This window comes from Dama dama, chromosome 1 (genome assembly GCF_033118175.1).
Source record: "Dama dama isolate Ldn47 chromosome 1, ASM3311817v1, whole genome shotgun sequence".
Lineage (NCBI taxonomy): Eukaryota > Metazoa > Chordata > Mammalia > Artiodactyla > Cervidae > Dama > Dama dama.
Genome location: NC_083681.1, coordinates 10,906,210 through 10,926,656, shown reverse-complemented (window position 1 = coordinate 10,926,656; position 20,447 = coordinate 10,906,210). Strand labels below are relative to the sequence as shown.

The 20,447-nt window shown below is 34.9% G+C and overlaps 1 protein-coding gene across 1 annotated transcript in view; it reads left to right on the top strand.

Moving 5' to 3' along the window:
• Positions 1–9,056, top strand: part of CNTN5 (contactin 5) — a 1,550,500-nt gene extending 1,541,444 nt beyond the window's left edge. The window contains exons 24-25 of the mRNA XM_061143613.1: positions 2,548–2,716; positions 8,240–9,056. Coding sequence (XP_060999596.1) covers positions 2,548–2,716; positions 8,240–8,340 — 270 coding nt within the window. The 3' untranslated portion in view covers positions 8,341–9,056. The remainder of the gene's footprint in view (positions 1–2,547; positions 2,717–8,239) is intronic.
• Positions 9,057–20,447: the final 11,391 nt, after the last annotated feature.

The following is a 20,447-nucleotide window of genomic DNA, read 5'->3' as shown; positions in this document are numbered from 1 at the left end:
TCAGAATTTTACAACGAATGAATATTCTCTAAATCACCTAAGACTAACCATTAATTTAATGTATCTTTTCACTTAGTATACCTACTTACTCTCTCATAGCACTACATCTCCCTGAATATATTGGTAAAAGCCACATTTAATCTCAAACTCCTTTTGCTGCCGTTAACTGATATTTCCTGCCCTTACCTTTTGTTCCTAAATCTCAGCTGATCCACAAATTTTTCTTCAACTCTGGATTTTACAGTGACATTAGATATGCATTACTGGCTGCATTTTTCGTTGTCATAAGAATTGTAATTTATTGAACCATAATAACAATGTCCTCTAAAATAGTTACTCCCCTGCCAATCCTCACCAATTTACATACTTTTTTGTTGCCATAAATTTGCTTTCTAATTATCTCATGTGGATGAACAGAATTCTAATTCTTTATGCTACTACAGTCAAAATGAGAATCATAAATTTTGATACAATTGTCATTTTTTTTAAAGCCAAAATAACCTGCTATAGGCATCCTCCTAGAAGAGCTTCTGATTCCCAAATCTGTACATGGCTATAGCATCAAATATGTTTCCTATTGTGGTATACAGAACACTTGATTGCATTGTTCGTCTCTGCTGTAAGTGCCATGAGAGCAGAACCATGTCTTCTTATTCTCTAAATTTCCAGTATATATCACTCTGTCTGACCTACATGAGATACCCACTGAAATATTCCATGATTTTTTTCATTTCCCAACTATGTTGAAACTATGGCATCTTTCCTTCTAAGGATTTCAATAGATAGAATTATTGCACATGTTATATACTTTTACAGATAATTTACTTCTCTCCCATGACCAGAAGTAAATTCAAATCCATGAAAGACAGAGAAAGTAAAATGGAGGGAGCATATGTTACCAGAATGCAAAAAGGAGGATCAAGTACAAGCAGGCTTCAACATGTGAAACTTACATTTAATTTTTTTCTTGTATGTAGGTTAGTCAAGTTCAAACACATTTTTAATAAGCAAAATCCATTATAATTTTTTCTAGTTTCCCAATGCTACTAATCTTTTATGATGCAAATACTGACCACTGACAATGAACAATATTAGCAACAGAAGAAGTCACTTTCTCTTTAAGCTTACCAGATCCTTGCTGGACATATTTACATGTGTTTTTCTTTATAGTATAGGCACTTGAAATTTAGAAAGGTTATCAACTTGCCCAAATTTGCTCAGACTGAAATGTTTAGGAAATTGTTTTTTGTTTTATTTTGTAGGAGACTGTTTTGAATACAGGTCTGTATGACTACAAAATCATTGTCCTCATCATTACACAAAGAAATCAAAATACTAACAATTATGAAAAACCACAAAAACAATGAAACTGAATAAAAAATGCATTTAAAATCTTCATTGCTGCTACTTGCCTATTACTCACAGACACACACATAAGTTTATTGGGGGCAAATGAGTAGAAACAGTATAATACAGTGAGACACCTCTGAACTGATCATCAGATTACTAATCTTCTAATGCAATTACCTCCACAACTAGCCATATAATCTTGTATAAATTGTGTAATCTCTACAACCTTAGATTACTGACCTGTAAACACAAGCTAATTCTGTGTCCTACTCTGTAGTTCTAAAACTCTATTAACCATAAATGTATGTTCAATTCTAGTACCATGAACAAATGTCCAAAAAATATCCCTAACATGGGACTTCCCTGTTATACAGTGGCTAAGACTCTACGGTCCCAATGCAGGGGACCTAAGTTCACCTTCCTATTCAAGGAACTAGATCCTACATGCCACAACTAAGAGTGAGAGCTGCCAAATAAATTAAGGAAATATGTTTTTAAAAAGAAAAAAGCCTTAACTTGGCTACCCAATATATCCAAATGCCAATTCACCAAAAAAGTAAATGCAAAAGTAAAACTAAAAATACTCTTTTTTATTTTTAACTTTTCAGCCATCTTCTACATTGTTAAGGTTTTATTATTGATATATCTAACAAATTTTGATTACTCCTTTCAAATGATTTGAAGATGACAATTTTGAGTACTCCCTCAGGATACTATTCACTTCATTAGCCAGGAATAACACATTTTCAATGATCTGCCCCTTTACTGCCTACTTCTGTGGCTTCAATTTCTCACTATTCTCAACTGTCTTCTAATGCTATTGCTTTGTTATTACTTAGATGTATTTTTCACCTTCTCTTATCTCTGTAAAATTTTTCTGCTTTCCTTCTCCAGCTGGTGAGCTCTACTTATCTTTAAATATTTAGCTCAGCACCGCCTTCTCTTAGGTGGTGGTTTAGTTGCTTAGGAGCCTTCCCTAAACCGCCAGAGGGAATTAAACTCTCTTCTGCATTCCCATAGCCCCTTGTGTACACTTCCGTTGCTGCATATAACATATACATGGCATTGGTTTGCATATCTGCCTAAGCTGTAAGCTCCCTCTTCTTAGTTCAGAGTGTGGTATACAGGAGGCAGTCAATAAACTTTTGGAATCCCTGATCGAATATCAGATGACTAAAAATCTGTCATCATTTCCAGGTTTTTTATAGGCAAGAGGGTCACAGCAACAGTCAAGTTATTGAAACGCAGAAACCTCAAGCAGTAGTCCCACTCCCAGATGCTGGAGTCTATATTATCGAAGTTCGAGCATATGGTGAAGGAGGGGATGGAACCGCTAGTTCCCAAATCAGGGTCCCATCATATTCAGGTAAGTTTTGACACAGTAGGCTTAATTTGATAACCACTAACATTAACATGATGCGAATCTCATCAAAATTAACATGATGGGTTGCATGGTTCAGAGACTTTGCAGGTTCTCTACTCTTATCCTCTGATTGTTATATGTGAGCATGCTTCCCTGCTCATTTGTTTCTAAGTCTTTGCCACCCCATGGACTGTAGCCTGCCAGGCTCCTCTGTCCATGGGATTTTTCAGGCAAGAATAGCAGACTTGGTTGCCCTTTCCTTCTCCAAGGGATCTTCCCAATCCAGGGATCAAATCCAAATCTCCTGCATCTGCTGCAATGGCAAGCAGATTCTTTACCACTGAGCCACCTGGGAAGCCAGATTACTCTATGATCCTCTGATTAATACAAACAATGGTGGCCCACCCACAACTGTGAAATTTCCACACATCTTGGAAGGAGTTAACATTCTCATTAAGATACCTTTATTTGTGAAATTCTCCAGTCTTCCCTGACCACAAGAAGTACCCTGCTGGCCATGTGGGCTTTGCAATACTGCTTTTAAACCAGTTTTGCTCTTGTTCAGTTGTAAAGTCATGTCCAACTCTGCAATCTCATGTACTGTAGTATGCCAGGCAACCCTGTCCTTCCCTGTCCATCTCCCTAAGTTCGCTGAAACTCATGTCTATTGAGCCAGCCAACCATCTCATCCATTGTCATCCCTTTCTCCTCTTGCCTTCAACCTTTCCCAGCATCAGGGGATTTTACAATAAGCGGGCACTTTGCATCAGGTAGCCAAAGTATTGGAGCTTCAGCATCAGTCCTTCCAACGAATGTTCAGGGTTGATTTCCTTTCCAGGATTGACTGGTTGGATCTCTTTGCTGTCCAAGGGACTCCCAAGAGTCTTCTTCAGCACCACAGTTCAAATGCAGTTCTTTGGCGTTCAGCCTTTTTTATGGTCCAATGCTTATATCCATACATGCCTACTGGAAAAATCAGAGCTTTGACTAGACGGACCTTTGTTGGGAAAGTGATGTCTTTGATTTTTAATATACTGTCTAAATTTGTCATAGCTTTTCTTCCAAAGAGCAAGCATCTTTTAATTTCATGGCTGCAGTCACCATCTGCAGTGATTTTGGAGCCCAAGAAAATAAAGTCTGTCACTGTTTCCATTGTTTCCCCGTCTATCTGCCATGAGATGATGGGACCATACCATGATCTTAGTGTTTTGAATGTTTAGTTTTAAGCCAGCTTTTTCACTCTCCCTTTTCACCTTCTTCAAGGGACTGTTTAGTTCCTCTTCACTTTCTGCCATTACAGTGGTATCATCTTCATATACAAGATTGTTGATATTTCTCTCAGCAGTCTTGATTCCAGCTTCTGCTTCATCCACCATGGCATTTCACATGATATAGTCTGCATATAAGTTAAATAAGCAGGGTGAAAATATATAGCCTTGATGTACTCTTTCTCAATTTTGAACCAGTCCATTGTCCCATGTGCAGTTCTAACTGTTACTTCTTGACTCACATACACATTTATCAGAAGGCAGGTAAGATAGCCTGGTATTCACATCTCTTTAAGAATTTTCCAAACTTTGTTGTGATCCACACAGTCAAAGGTTTTAGTGTAGTCAATGAAACAGAAGTAGATGTTTCTCTGGAATTCTCTTGCTTTTTCTATGATCCAGCGAATGTTGGCAATTTGATCTCTGGTTCCTCTGCCTTTTCTAAATCCAGCTTGAACATCTGGAAGTTCACAGTTCACGTACTGCTGAATCCTGGCTTGGAGATTTTGAGCATTACTTTACTAGTGTGTGAGATGGGTGCAATTGTGCAGTAATTTGAGCATTCTTTGGGATTGGAATGAAAACTGACCTTTTCCAGTCCTGTGGCCATTGCTGAGTTTTCCAAATTTGCTGGCATACTGAGTGCAGCACTTTCAAAGCATCATCTTTCAGGATTGGAAATAGCTCAACTAGAATTCCATCACCTCCACTAGCTTTGTTTGTAGTGATGCTTCCTAGGGCCCACTTCACTTCACATTCCAGGATGTCTGGCTCTAAGTGAGTGACCACACCTTTGTGGTTATCAGTGTCATTAAGACCTTTTTTGTATAGTTCTTCTGTGTATTCTTGCCAACTCTTCTTAATCACTTCTGCTCCCATTATGTCCTTAACATTTCTATTCCTTTTTGTGCCCATCTTTGCATGAAATCTTCCCTTGGTATCTCAGATTTTCTTGAAGAGATCTCTAGTCTTTCCCATTCTATTGTTTTACTCTATTTCTTTGCATTGTTCCTTTAAAAAGGCTTTCTTCTCTCTCCTTGTTGCTCTAGCTTAATATATCTCTTTCTCTATTGTAGTGACTGCTTTTATCATTAGATAATGGACAGTGAGGGGCAGGAAATTTTAAAGGGAATGTTTCTAAAAATTAAAATATTATTAGGTTTATTGATTTAAAAATAAATTTTAAAGTTCATTGCATTTTTTCTTTTTCCAGCTTTATTTTGAAATATAATTGAAATTTAACATTGTATAAATTTAAGGTGTACAAAAGTGGATATGATACACTTATATATTATGCAAATATATTGCAAAAACATAGCTAATACCTCCATCAGACTATATAATTGCTAATTCTTCCTTGTGGTGAGAACATTTTGAATTTACATTCTTAGCAACCTTCAAATATATATTACATTTTATTAATTGCAATCATGATGCTGTATACTAGATTGCTAGAACTTATTTGAACATCATTATTATTATCAGCAATATTAATAATTTCTATCCTTTAGTGAGCCCTTGCTATAAGTCTGACACAATCATAAATGCTTAACAACTTATTTAATTTTCTTAACAATCTATGAGGTAGGTGGCATTTTTCTTGTTTTATGGAGAAAATTTAAGTAATTTGCCTAAGATCATACTAGAATTAATACTATTATTAATACTCTGATTAATACTCTTATTAATACTAAGAGGAAGAATGGGAATTAACACCCACTGCCACCATTATTATATCAGCAAGAGAAAAACTGATTAAAAGAAGGGAGATTTTACAAATTCAGAAGAAAGTAATCATTTCATTGAGCTTGTGAAAAGAAAAAGCAAAAGATTACATTAAAGACATAAATCTCTCATTGAAAAACTATTAGGCAATTTTTATGAAAGCCTTAAATAAAAAATGCTTAATGTACATTTAATTAATGGGTAATTATGAGCATTATTATTTGGGTTTCTGTGGGGACTCAGATGTAAAGGATCCACCCACAATGCAGCAGACCTCAGTTCTGCCTGCAATGAGGGACACCTGGATTCGATCCCTGGGTCAGGAAGATCCCCTGGAGAAAGGCATGGCAACCCACTCCAATATTCTTGCCTGGAGAATCCCATGGACAGAGAAGCCTGACAGGCTACAGTCCATGAGGCCGCAAACAGTCAGACACGACTGAGTGACAAACCACAGCACAGCATGTGAGCATTATTTACTGAGCAATCATTCTCAAGTAAAATTATCAACGTTTATGTTTCAGTTGATAATACTTTGTCCAGTCAACCCATTTCCTGAGCTTTAATAACGTGCAATCTCCTGGTATTGTCTTAGACCCATAAAACAGGAGCAACAATAGGTTTCATTCTTATCTCTTTTCTAAAACCCAAAAGCGTAAGAAGCTAAATGACCTGCTCAAGTGAAATAGTTAATTAGTTTTATATCTGAGACTAGAAATTGACTCAATGTTTTTTTGTTGCTTGTGTTTTGCTATGCTGAAATAGCATGTTTTGCTTTCATGGATTCTATGTGGAATTTGAGATATAGACCCTACTTAACATTCTGAAAGTGAGGAGATTTTTTGCACAAGTGTCATGTAAGTTGATTTAACAAGGATGCAGCCACTCTCATATAAATGGAAAGAATGCTTTCATAGTTTTTATTTATTATGCATGCACACGCCAGTGAGGCTCTGCCATCAAACCTTTCTTATAGCTCACATGTGGCCATGCACTTCACAATGACCCCATTTTGTACAAGTTGAAATATATGTAACATTCTCCAATATGTTGATTAATAGATTTTATTAGCACCTTAGCTGTAAAAATTTTCAAAGGAAAGAAGATTTGCTGCTTTGTGTGTATGTATGTGTGGTTTACAAAGCACAGGTTTCTTCAGTTCCTAAATATGTCTGGAAAATAAACAGAGTCTATCCTGTAACAAAAATCACACCCAGAATTCTGTTACACTCAATCTGGCCAGAGAGGATAGCTTGACAGAAGGATGATTCCAAAAATTGGTTGGTACATTTTATTATTAATCTATCATTATGGTTTTAATTAAGGCCTATCATTGTTTTAATAGAGATAACACATAAAAGCACCTCTTTCCCCTAATCCCTAACTCAATAACTTTAAACAAGTTTCTATCATCTTTTAGAGCCCCAGTATCATCTGCAACACTGGGATAAACAATAGCACATACTACATAGGAATGTTGTGAAGATCAAATAAGATAGTCTGTATAAAGGGCTTAGTACAGTACTCGGCATATAGTAAGCATTCATTAGAAATCAATCATGATGATGATATGTCCCAAGACTTCTGGCTTGAATAACCATTACAGAAAATCTAAGAATGATACTTAGTTTGTGAATTTATGGAGCTATCAAAACTACTTCACAAAAATCCATCCAAATTAGTGAGTTTAGTCAAGCAGACACCCCAATACATTAACTACATACAATGCTTTTGTCTCAAGAAGTCATGTACAAATCTTTGCAACCCTATGGAATGTAGACTGCCAGGCTCCTTTGTCCATGAGATTCTCCAGGCAAGAATACTGGAAGAGGTTGTCATTTCTTCCTCCAGGGGATCTTCCCAACCCAGGGATCAAACCAGCATCTCTTATGTCTCCTACATTGGCAGGAAGGTTCTTTCTCGGTAGCGCCACCTGGCAAGCCCTGGCCAGAGTAATAAAAGATGCCTCTTCTTTGCCGAGTTTGATGTGAGAATCTCAATTCAAACAAATCCAGAATTTAAGCCTGCTCATTGTAAAATCAATTAAAGATCCACACATAAATAATATCTTATGATTAAATTTAAAAATTTATTTCATTGAATTATGAATTCTAGTTGCCACAAACTTTTGCTAATTATTTTTATTCCATTTCCTGAATTTTGCACTATAGAAATTATTTTATTCTCATACCTGGAATTTGGGATGTTTTCCATCAGTGTCTCATTGTTGAAAGTCACACTTAGATATATTTGTTTTAGATATACTTGATTGATGTTTTATATATATTTGATTAGATATATTTGTTCAATGTGACACGGCCTTTTAAACACACTATTCCATATACACTTCTGCCCTCAGCATATCTTTTGAGAACCCCAGACAACCTCTTGTTTCCTAAACACAAGGAATGTTCTCATCAGAAACAGGATTGATGTTGCATTCATTTGTCTTAACATACCTAAAAAATGAGTTTATCCTAGCTCAGACAGCGCCAAAATAATTCTGTCCATTTAATGCTTCTCCTTTTCACAGGTGGGAAAATCACCAGTGCTCAGTCAGCCCTCCACACTCTCTCCATGTCCTCATCAGTAACGTTGCTTTTGGCATTGATGATTCCTTCAACCCCTTGGTGAAAACTTCAGACTTAATTTGATTTTCTTTGCTTTAGCTTGATAACTACAGTGAATAGAGTAGTAATGTAACTGGAAACTCAGGACCTTGAGATGAGCGTTAAAAACTTGGAACTATACATGGTGCACTTATAGGAGATTGAGGGGATATTACTTATCCATCAGGTTTTTTTTTTTGGTTTTTGTAAATGGAGAGGACAGTTCTTGGTCCAATAAAAATATGCAGATTGTATGTAATGAAATTTTGTAAATAAAAGTACTTTCTGTCAAATGTATTCTTTACTTTTTTAGTATGTTGGAATTTGATTTTATATCTGATGACCCTGAGTGTGTGCCATCCATTTGTTAAGTAAGTGGTCTCTAGCAGATCTGTTTCAAACACAAACACAAAACAGAATGAAAAATTCACTTAATACTCCAAGTCTACTGTTTTTAATTTTTCCTTCATCTGACTATACCAATCAACAAGCCAGCAGGAAATATGAAAAAATACTTCAATTGTGTGGTCAATTATAGGATAGTACACAAAAATTTTCCCACAAAAATATTGAATGATTGCATTATGAAGTAGCAAAATTTGTCAAATGCTATTCTATATGCATCCCTAGAGCCAGTTATTAGGGTAGGGAGTAAGCCATTTATATTAGTGCAAGGTAAATAGAAAGTGAGTCCAAATGAACTGAAGTGCTATTGTTTTCATCAAGTACTATGTTATCTAGCTGAAAATATAATAAATGTTTATTTTTAATAACAAAAGATAATTTAAAGTCACTATATATACATGTATAGATGATCACTAAAGGCTGCAGATACTGACATGCTGCCAAGGGTGCTAATTTGAAAATGAGTAAAAGACAGCTTTCCATTTCCCCACCTATTGTCAAAAAAGGTGTTGAATTAGGCCCAAGGTTTTCTTCTAACTGCAAATAACTTTAAGGACAATGAAACTTTGTTCTACAAGTAGTTTTACATACAGATAGTCTATGGATTAAAATGGTGAAGCATAACAAATGTTGATTTTTTAAAAACAATTTCATGCATTACAAGCCATTAATAAAATCTTACTGACTATTAAAATAGAGGACCTCTTGGATAAATTGATTTTTTTTAAATTAAGCTGTGTGTGGAAACATGACCTCAGTACAGGGGCCCAGCTATTTCTTCCAGCCATCTACTGCTTGAGAGGTTATACCCATTTACTATTTGAGGATCAACTTGAACATAAGTGATCTTTGGTAGTTGTTGGAAAGTGAGGTGAAAGTTTTACATGTGATAAGTTCTTACAGACATTCTAACAAATGCGAGAATAGCCAGAGTTCACATTAGACCCAAGGAGATGCTTGAAGGGATAGTTATTGCAAAGTCATATGCCAAAACAATAGCCTGGAGAAACTACCACTTTACAGGTGTTGTTAATATGATAACAAAAGGTTGATTCCTTTCTCCTTCTTTGTAAATTCTAAACCTGTTAATGCTCACATTTTTAATAGTGAGCAAAATGAAGCAGTATTGAGCTCAAATTGCTAGCTTTAGAGGTTAATCCTTATAGAATCAGAAGAAAGATTAGACTTTCTGTTCTGAACATCCTCAGAGACTGGTTTCAGAGACACAGGACCACTCTTGTATTGGTTACTCCCTCTCTCTGAGGGGAATTATTTCCAAAATACCCCTAAACAAACAAGGAGTGATTAAGAAGACTCTTTTGGTTAATAGATTATTGTAGTATATTACCACAGATGGTAGATATCAAAGCCTGTGAAAAAGGACAACCAAGTGGCCTTCCTTGAGCACCTCCTTTGAAGCGGGAGAGACAGGACTTTGCATATGGAGAGAATGCTAATTGTTTAGCAGGCAAATAGGAGCTCTCTCAAGTATGACATAGCTTTGCAGAAGCAGATTGTACATCCAAAAAATGCAGCAAAAATATTAAAGAACGGGCAATAACTTTTACTTCATATTTGATAAATCAAATCATTTTCTTCATTTTCCATGGTGTTTCAAATGAGACAGTGGACTTTGAGAACTGAGTTATAAAGCAAAGCCCAATGAAATATAATGTCAGTATACGGAAAATACAATCTAACCAACATTTCTGACGAGCTGATATATGGTGTATATCTGACAGAATACTTAAATGTAGAATATCTGAAGTATTAAAGAAATCAGTGATATGGAATGGTTTCACTCAATGTTCACAGAATATGTATTTTGCATCATGAAGCTATTAAAAAACAGGTTTAAAATGTTTATGTGTTTATGTATTACATACTGTTACTTTGTAGAAAGCAGAACATCATTGCTTATCAAGGTACATTATACTCAGTGAGCTTTTTCTTGGATGGGATAGTAACCACGCAGTCTTAAATTACTAAAGAGACTGTATTTTTGTATAATGTCAGTTGAACTATGAATAAAAAAGACTCCCCATTATTAAAATTTTCATGAATGTTTTGCATACCCAAATGAAGGTACTGTGGACCCCATGTCAAACCATTAAATATATTGTATACAATCTGTATATATACTATATATAATGGTATATACCATGTGGAAGGCACAGTCAGATAATAGTTCTGTGTACTGTTCTTGTAACATTAGATCTTTTTAATAAATAATTCTCTTTTTATTGACTTTTATCTTCTCTCCTGTCAGCTACATGAATAACATTATTTATTTTATGCAGACCACACTATGGTCATTATTATGGTGGTGCTTTCACAGTGAAAATATCATTATGTTAGGACTTTGCATGCTATGATTATCTTAAATTGAAAAATCTTTATAGAGGTCCTTAATAGTTCCAACTTGAAAACTGGAAGCTATGTCAAAGAATAAACCAAGCGAAGAAGAAGTACAAATGAGATAAACTCAGACTTAAACTCTTGATTTATTTCTTCTCAAGAAGAAGACTTCATTAAATACATTTTGTAAAGAGTTTGTTAAATACATATTTCTGCTTTTTTAAAGAGCATTATGTCCCAACCTGGGCTTCATTCAACAGTAAAGTTCAACAGTAAAGAATCTGCCTGCAATGCAAGAGACCCAGGTTCAATCCCTGGGTTGGGAAGATCCCCTGGAGAAGGGCATGGCAACCCACTCCAATACTCTTGCCTAGAGAATCTCATGGACAGAGGAGCCTGGTGGGTTGCAGTCCACAGGATTGCAGAACAGGACAGAACTGAAGCAACTAAGCAGCAGCATATCCAAATCCATACCAGGCACAATTCTCATAGAGAGCTTTTACGCTCCCTCTTTTTTGCTTCCTTAGTACCAGTATACGTCTCTATTATACCAATAATTACATATGATGTCCAATGATTTGTATGTAAATATTCCTTCTCCACTAACTAGGTTATGAAATCCTCCAAGGGAGACTAAATTATGCTCATTTTTTGATTTCTCTCACTAGGGTCCAATATAATACCTAGCACATATCAAGTGAGTAATTGATTGAATTAAGTTCCACACTCAACTTCAAACTTTGTTTAGAATAAGCTTTCAAAAGCCTGAGCAGTCATCCAAATCACCTGGGAACTCAAATCCTAGAGACTGATTCAGTAGGTCAGAGACAAGGGAATGCTTATTTTCAAAATCTTATCAAACACTGAATGGTACAGTTCTACTGAAGGGAATTTGGCAATAACTAGTAAAATTTTATATGGATTTACCCTTTGACCTAGCAATCTCATGTCTAGGGATCTATTTTTAAAATAGACTACAAAAATATGCAATTTTAGGTGAATAAACAAGGCGCAGAATGATGAACATAGGCTCTCTGTTCTGGAAGAAGTGGAAAAAATACAAACATATATTTGCTAATATTCTCTAAAAGAAATAATGGAAGAATGAACTAAAAATTAATAAAAATTGTTACTTTCTAAGGAAGGGGAGAATGGGATATGGGCACAAATATACAAGTAAGCACTTTCTCAATGTATTTATTTCATAGTTTTAAGTTTGGAACTATACAAATGTTTTACATTAATTTAAAAATCAAACAAAAAGGAAAAAACAAAGTAAACTTCAAAATATAAGAATAAATGGAAAATAATTAAACTAATTATATATCAATTCGATGATTAAAAACTTAAAAATTTTTCTTTGTAGGAGAATTACAACTACACAGATAAGTATTTCAATCAGTATTTAAACAGTATGGGATCATCATGTCCCATGTCATGTCTCTAACAAGGTATATACAAGGACAAAACACACACACACAAATCTTAATCTACATTCATTGGTCTTCTTGTAAGTAGCATAATTAGTATAATTGTTTTTGAACTAGCTGATATATACATTTAATGTTAAAATTATTAAAAGATTATACTTTCAGAATGAGAGTAGAAATACATACATAAAATAAAACCTGTAATTTTTGACTTAGGAATATCAGTATGAATTCACAGTTTGTTTAACATTTTTCTTTAAAATGACCTGCTTATTATCTTTGTTCACTATAAAGGTTTGTAAGAACAATGAACACCTGTAGTGGATGAATAATATTAAATAATGAATAAAAAATGCACAACTTGTGGTCTCCAAATTCTGTTCACCATTAAAAGAAACTTTCTTGGAAAAATAGCTGACTTAAGGGCTCAGTAGAATGTGTACAAGATGAGATTGGGACTCCTTATTGCAATAGAGACTATCATTTAAGTGGAGACAATCACATTCCATTAGAAAAGAGAGGGTAACTTGAACTCATTAACAACAAAGACAGCAGTGGATTGAAACATGTATAATATTTAAAAATTTATTATTTCACACTAATATATGCAAAATCATTGATTATCTTTGCTGGATTCAAGATTCACCATTCTGAGAATTGCTATAAAATACAAAAAGTGAAATAATCTTTTGCTTTTCTTGTATGGACTGTTTTGGGACAATCAAATAATTCATGAAACATAACTCTACTTTATAAAATAATCACAGTTAATAAATCGAAAAGGAGTGATAAAATTAAAAAAGAATAAATACTTTACTCATTAGCAGATGTTAAAACTACTACGTAAATTGCTGATGAAGAACATTTCAGTGGGAGTATCAGGCTGCCATCATCTGAACCCACTGATTTTAACATCATTGAGAGGAAGAGTCACAGACATTTCTTACATTCTGATATGACAGAATAAGATGCATACAGCACTACACCTTATTTCTTTTAATAAAAGAAATTTTTGTTCTCAGAAAGAAATATATTTTTTTTGCCACATGGTGTGTTCAACTTTGTTTCCCAATATTTATGTAACAGTAACAATAACATAAATTTGTAACATAACAAATTTATGTAACAGTAACTGGATCATATCTTTATAAAATATGTAGTGATTCATAAATATGCAAGAATAAATTTTTATATTGAAATACATTAAATGGATCAAAATAAAATTCACTTAATAGGTGATAGCTCTCACCATATAAAAATTAAACTTCAGTTTTATTAAGCAAATTAATTATTGCTATGTTGCCATTTCAACATTATAGAAAAGTAACAATATCCTCTTGACCTGAATGTTAAAGTATATAAAAGGAATTAGCAACCTAAATTTTATCATAATGTGACTCAGGTGTAGCATGACATGAATATTCTGAGATATCCAATTTCCTATCTTTATTGCTTCACTCTTTTCTAATTTTGAATTAAATCCATGAAAGTTACCAGAAAAATCCTACATCTGGCCAAACATCTGTGAATTCTGTGACATACTGCAGATTAACCTCTAAAAAGAAATAATAACTACTTAAAAGACCATTGCTACAATACTTTAGAAATATTCCACTGTTAAATATTATCTATGTGACATAAACTGACTCTCCAAAACCAATTTACTTCTCTCCCCAGGAATACAGCTAAACCTTATTTCCCTCTCTTTAACTTAAATGTGGTCAAAAAACTGTCTCAGCTCACGGAAAGTGGTGGAAGTTATGTGTGTTCTCTAGCAGTATCCTAACTCATATAGCCTACGTTTTGCTTTCTCTGAGTACCGCCTTTTGGCTACAGCATGAATCTTTCAGATTGAAAAAAAATAAACATTGTTTAACATTATCTTTTAAAGTTATCATGAGCTTCTATCTCAAATGTATTGCGTGTATCTCTCCTGACACAGTTAGCCTCACCTAACTCCAAGGCCCTGGGATGATTGTTCCACCTCAGTTGCCACCAGTTCACTAATTCCCTTCAGGCTCACTCAGTTTCACTGCATGGGCCCAACCAATACTCTGACCTAAGGCATCAGGTTCTACCGTTCAGTTGCCACTTTCAAAGCCAAGCCAATGAAGCATGCCTCTAGGGTTCTGGTCCCTCTCACAACTTTTGTATGCAGATAAAATGTCTCAATGTGAGACATAGATTCTAGCTTCCAAATTACTAGCCCCTGAAAGTTTTTGATGATGCAAAAACTAATTGCTAGGGATGAGCACTGATGAATGGCAAATAAAAGAAGAATGAACCACTCAGATGTTCTTAATCCCCTCTTTTCTCTCCTGTGTATGCCCCAAAGTATGACTTTTTAATAAAGCCTTTCTGGAGATTCCCACATGGCCACACAGATGTATTTGGCAAGGATATGTCTCCAACTAAGCTTAGCATAAAGAAAAAACCTGAGTAAGCATTATCCTACCTTGAATCCCACTCTTTCCTGCTTCACTTTCCATTTCCCTTACTTGTGCTGCCCTAAGATTGCACCAAAATATATTTACTAGGGAACCTGGGTTGAGACAATTTCTATTATCCAATAAAGAGAACCATGGCTCCTTGAAGAAATAGTTGATTTGTAGTCTGAGAAAAAAAAAAAAAAAATTACAAAATAAGCCTTCATTGTTTATTAGGTCCAGAAAACAATGAAATTTAAAAGATGAATAAGGTCATGTTAAATGGACACAGAATCCATCTTGAAAATGTTTCCAGGGGAATTTGTTAAATAAATAAGTATTGAAACATGATGAAACTCACCAGTGTGCAACCCATAGTGAAATATTGGTCCAGACAACATTTATCAATGGATGCTAAGACAAACCTTTGCAAGAATGGTTGGCAAAGAATTAGACATCACACAACAAGCAGGGGAACCTACCAATTTATTCTAGCATCATTAAAGTGGGCCAGTCTTACACTGTTGACCATTTGTTGTGATGTAACACAAAATATATAATACTTCAGTGAAGTATTCTTGATAAAACAAAACTCCTGATTCCTGAAAGCAATCAACTTCCATTTCTAATTACCAGTTTCAAAAACATAGGAAATTGAAAAAATCTGTTACATGAGACCGTGAAAATGTAACTGACCAAATCGAGAATGTTGAATACTCTTTAGGAAAATTCAAAGGGCAATAACATGAAGAGATAGAAGGGAAGGGATGGGTGTCCCTTGCTAAATGAGACTCAGAAAGTGAAGTAAAATGCAGAGACCTCATTTGAATTATGATTCAAAAAAATCCTTCCTAATACGTGATGTTTGTCTAAAAACTAGAAAAAATGGAATGTGGACTAGATAGAATATGATGTACTAATTTCTTTAGATGTAACAATGTAGTTATTTTAGACAATTGTTTTAGAAAAAGATGTGATGTTACATGATAAGGATTTAAACTATTTATTTAAATTGAGATGTAGTTGATATATAATATTATGTTAGTTTCATGTGTACTATATAACAATTTGACATTTGCACACATGATATTAAAATGATCACTACAAGTAAGTCTGTCCCACCTGTCCTCATAAGAAGTTATTACAATATTTTTGACCATATACCTTATGCTATATATTACAACCCCATGACTGATTTATTAAATAACTGAGGTTTGTAGTACTTCATTCCCTTCACCTATATGACAAAATCCCAACAAACTCTCCCTTCTGTCTACCACACATTTGTTCTCTGTATCTATGAGTCTATTTTTGTTTTATTTTGTTTATTGGTTTGTTTTGTTTTTATAATTGCATATATAAGTGAGATTATGTGGCATTTGTCTTTTTGGCCTGACATTTCACTTAGTATAACACCTTCTAGATTTTTCCACATTATCACAAATGGAAACTTTTTATTTTTATGGCTGAGTAATATTTCATTGTGTAAATATACCACATCATCCTTGTCCATTTGTCTATTGATGATCATTAAGGTTGTTTCTATATCTTGGCTTTGGAACACATATACCTTCTAAAATTAGCATTTTTGTTATTTTGGGTAAATATCTAGAAGTAAAATTAATGTATCATATAGCAGTCCTATATATTTTTATTTTTTTTACAAACCTTTATATTGTCTTCTCTCATGGCTGCACCAATTGTAATATCATCACCAGTACACGAAGATTCCCTTTTCTCCACAACCTCACCAATACTTGTTATTTTCATCTTTTAGATGTCCATTCTGAAATTTGTAAGATGGCACCTCATTGTGGTTTTGATTTTCATTTCCCTCATGATCAGTAATGTTTTCCACCTTTTCATGTGTCTGTTGGCCATCTGTATATTTTCTTTAGAAAAATGTCTATTCATGTACTTTCCCATTTTAACTCTGGTTGATTGTTTTATTTGATGTTGAGTTATGTAAACTCTTTGTATATTTGGTATATTAACACCTTATTAAGGCATACTACTTGCAAATATATTCCCCCATTCAGTAGGTGGCATTATTGTTTGATTGAGAGTTTCATTCACTGTGTAAAAATGTTTTTAGATTAAAGTAATTACTTTAGTTGTTTTTCCTTTTGCTTTCTTTGTCATAGGAGACATATTCAAAAAATACTATTGATATGACTGATGTCAAAGACACATTTTTGTCAAGATTAATGGTTTCAGATCTTACATTTAAGCCTCTAATCCATTTTGAGTTTATTAGTATACATATTCTGAGAAATCAGTACACTTTGATTCTTTTATATGTCGCTGTTCAGTTTTCCCAACACCACTTATTGAAAAGGCTCCCTTTTTCCATTGTGTATTCTTGTCTCATTTTTCATAGATTAATTTACTGCATGTGCATCAGTTTATTTCTGCAGTTTCTATTTTGTTTCACTCACCTATTTGCCTATTTTTTGTCAGGAAAATACTCTTTTCATTGCTGTAGATTTTTAGTATATTTTAAAATCAAAGAGCATGATACCCCCAGCTTTTATTTCTTTCTCAAGACTGCATTGGCTATCAGGGTCTTTTGTGCTTCCATACAAATTTAGAATTATTTTTTCTACTTCTGTGAAAATGGCAAGTTAAATTCAACAGAACATTAAGGGAATCATCATGATCAAGTGGGCTTTATAACTGGGATGCAAGCATGGTCCAGCATATGCAAATCAGTAAAAGTGATATACTACATTAATAATATAATAAAAGTTAAATATGTCTGATAATCTCAATAGTTGTATAAAAATCATTTGACAAAATACAACCTCTTTTCAGGATAAAAACTCTCAACAAGTCGGTTATAAAAAAAGAAGGCCACACCTCAATATATCAAAGACCACATATGAAAATCCAACATCTAACATCATACTCAATTGTCAAATATTAAAAGCTTTTATTCTAAAAAGGGGAGTATGCTTGTTCTCATCACTCATATTTAACATAGCATTGGAAGTCTTAGCAAGAGTATTCAGGGAGAAGAAAAGCAATAAAAAATGGCACTCAAATTGGAAAGGAAGATGTCAAATTGATTTTGTTAGCAGACAATATGTCTCATGTATAGAAAATCCTAAAGACTACACACACCCACACAAACACACAAGCTATTAGAACTAATCAACGAGTTCAGTAAAGCTTCAAAATACAATATTAGCATATGAAATAAAGAAAACTATTTCATTTACAATAGCATTTAAACCAATAAAAATACTTACAGAGTCATGTGTAGAAGAATAAAATTGGACTCAGATCTTATACCACTCATAAAAGTTAACTATGAAGTGTATTAAAGTTTTAAACAAAATATGAAACCATACAACTCCTAGAAGAAATCTTAGGAGAAAAAACTCCTTAACGTTGTTCTTCAGGACAATATTTTGGTTACAACAGCAAAAGTACAAGCAACAGAAGCAAAAATAAAAAAGTGGGACTTTGTCAAACTAAAAATGATTCTTTAAAACAAAAGAAATTATTGATAAAATAAAAAAGGAAATCTACAAAACAGGAGACAAGCACAAACCAACTCTCTACTAAGGAGTTAATATTCAAGTTATATAAGGAATTTACTATTTAATAGCAAAACAACAAATAATTCAATTAAAAATAGCAGAGGACCTAAAGAGACATTTTCCAAAGAAGATATACAAATGGCAAAAAGTTACCTGAGAAGATGCTCAACATCACTGATCATCAGGGAAGAATAAATCAAAACAAAAATAAGAATCATCCTTAAATATATTGAGTGACTATCCTTAAAAAGACAGGAGATAACAAGGTTTGGTGATGATGTAGAGAAAAAGAACCCTGGTATATTGTTACTAGAAATGTAAATTGGTATAGCCACTATGAAAAATGTATGAAGGGGCCTCAAAAAAGTAAAAATAGAACTACTATATGATCCAGAAACCCACTTCTAGGTGTATATTTAAAGGAAATGAGATCAGCATTTCAGGGGGGTGGAGTCAAGATGGTGGGATAGGAGGACATGAAGATCGCATCTCCTCACAATTAGATCAAGAATACTTCAGAACAATTCTCACAAAGCATATACTGAAAACAAGTGAATAGCCTTGGACATCTAAGGGAATAAGAAAAATCACCGCACAACTGGGTAGTATATAAGAAAGAAGGAAAGTGAGGCAAAAACTGGAAAAAAGGACAGATCAGTGCCCCTGAGGGGGTTCTGAAGGAAAGGGGAGGTTACACACCCAGAAAACCCCACTCATGACAAGGGGATCAGTGGGGGCAGTGAGGAGTCTTTGGGGTTCCTGGTCAGAGTGGAATGCAGCAACCAGACTGTTGAAGGCAGGACAGAGTAAGACCTATGCACAGAGTCTGTGACACAGCCCTGAGCAGCCAGCCTGAACTGAGTGTCTGCTAGTGAGGAAGAGAACTGGGCAGTAAACCAAGGGAGGGGACAACTGTTGGTGGTGAGGGGACAGCCTGAAGCAGCAGCAGGGAAGAGCTCCACAGCCAGGAAGGTTAGCAGAGGAAACCAGGGTCAACATGGAAACAAGGAGCCATTGTTGACTGGTGCGCAAAGGACAGGGTCCCATCGCAAGGCCCCTCTCCAACCCACTGGCCTAGCCACCTTGGGCAATAGTAGGGGTGGATACATGAGCAGGATTACCTGCCCCTCAAGTGAGGGTATCCCCTAAGCATTCAGACTCTAGTGAGCTTGCGAGGGCCCTGAACGTGAACCCTTCCACCTCGAAAGCCACCTAGGGCCATACAGGTCACAGGCTTGAGCCCTGCTTCTGCCAAAGCCTCTTCTGACCATTCAGTCCAGCTGGACCTGAATACAACCCACCTCCCCCACCCCTCAAAATTCTCCATAGACCAGTGGGTACAAAAGGCTCACGTGCTGCCCCTGACAAAGCCTGTTCTAGCCACATGGTTCCAGGCAGTGCAAACATCACCCCCTCCAGAGCCTCCTCTAGCTAAGCTGTCCCCTGCTGACACACCCCCTCCAAAGCCTGCACCTGAGCTGGCCTGCATGGGCACAAATGCTCTGGACCAGCTTCAGAAGGGCATTCTTTACTGTCTGAACCACTAGGGAAATCCTGGTGAAAGGAACACACAGAGATAGGGCTGACACAGCAGATACACAGAGCTATCTGGAAGTCTTGGAGGTCTTCGGGGGAGGCCAAGGTTGGAAGTAGCCCACCATGAAGGCATCACGGAATTTTTTTTTTTTTCCAATTTACTTTATTTTGGGGGTATGGTTTTTTTTTGTTGTTGTTATTTTTTCACTTTTTTTCTAATATATTTTGTCTTCTAATTTCATTTTATTTTTTAGTTATTGTTCTCTATTTTGCCATCTCTTTTTTTTTTTTTCTTTTTGGTTTTTTATTTTTGTTGCTGTCATTTGTTCCTTTGATATTTTTGTGTTGTTTGTTTTCACTTTGTTCTTTATTTTGCTGTGTTTTTTTCTTCTCTTTATTTTTGTTTTTCTTATTGTTATTGTCATTTTTGTT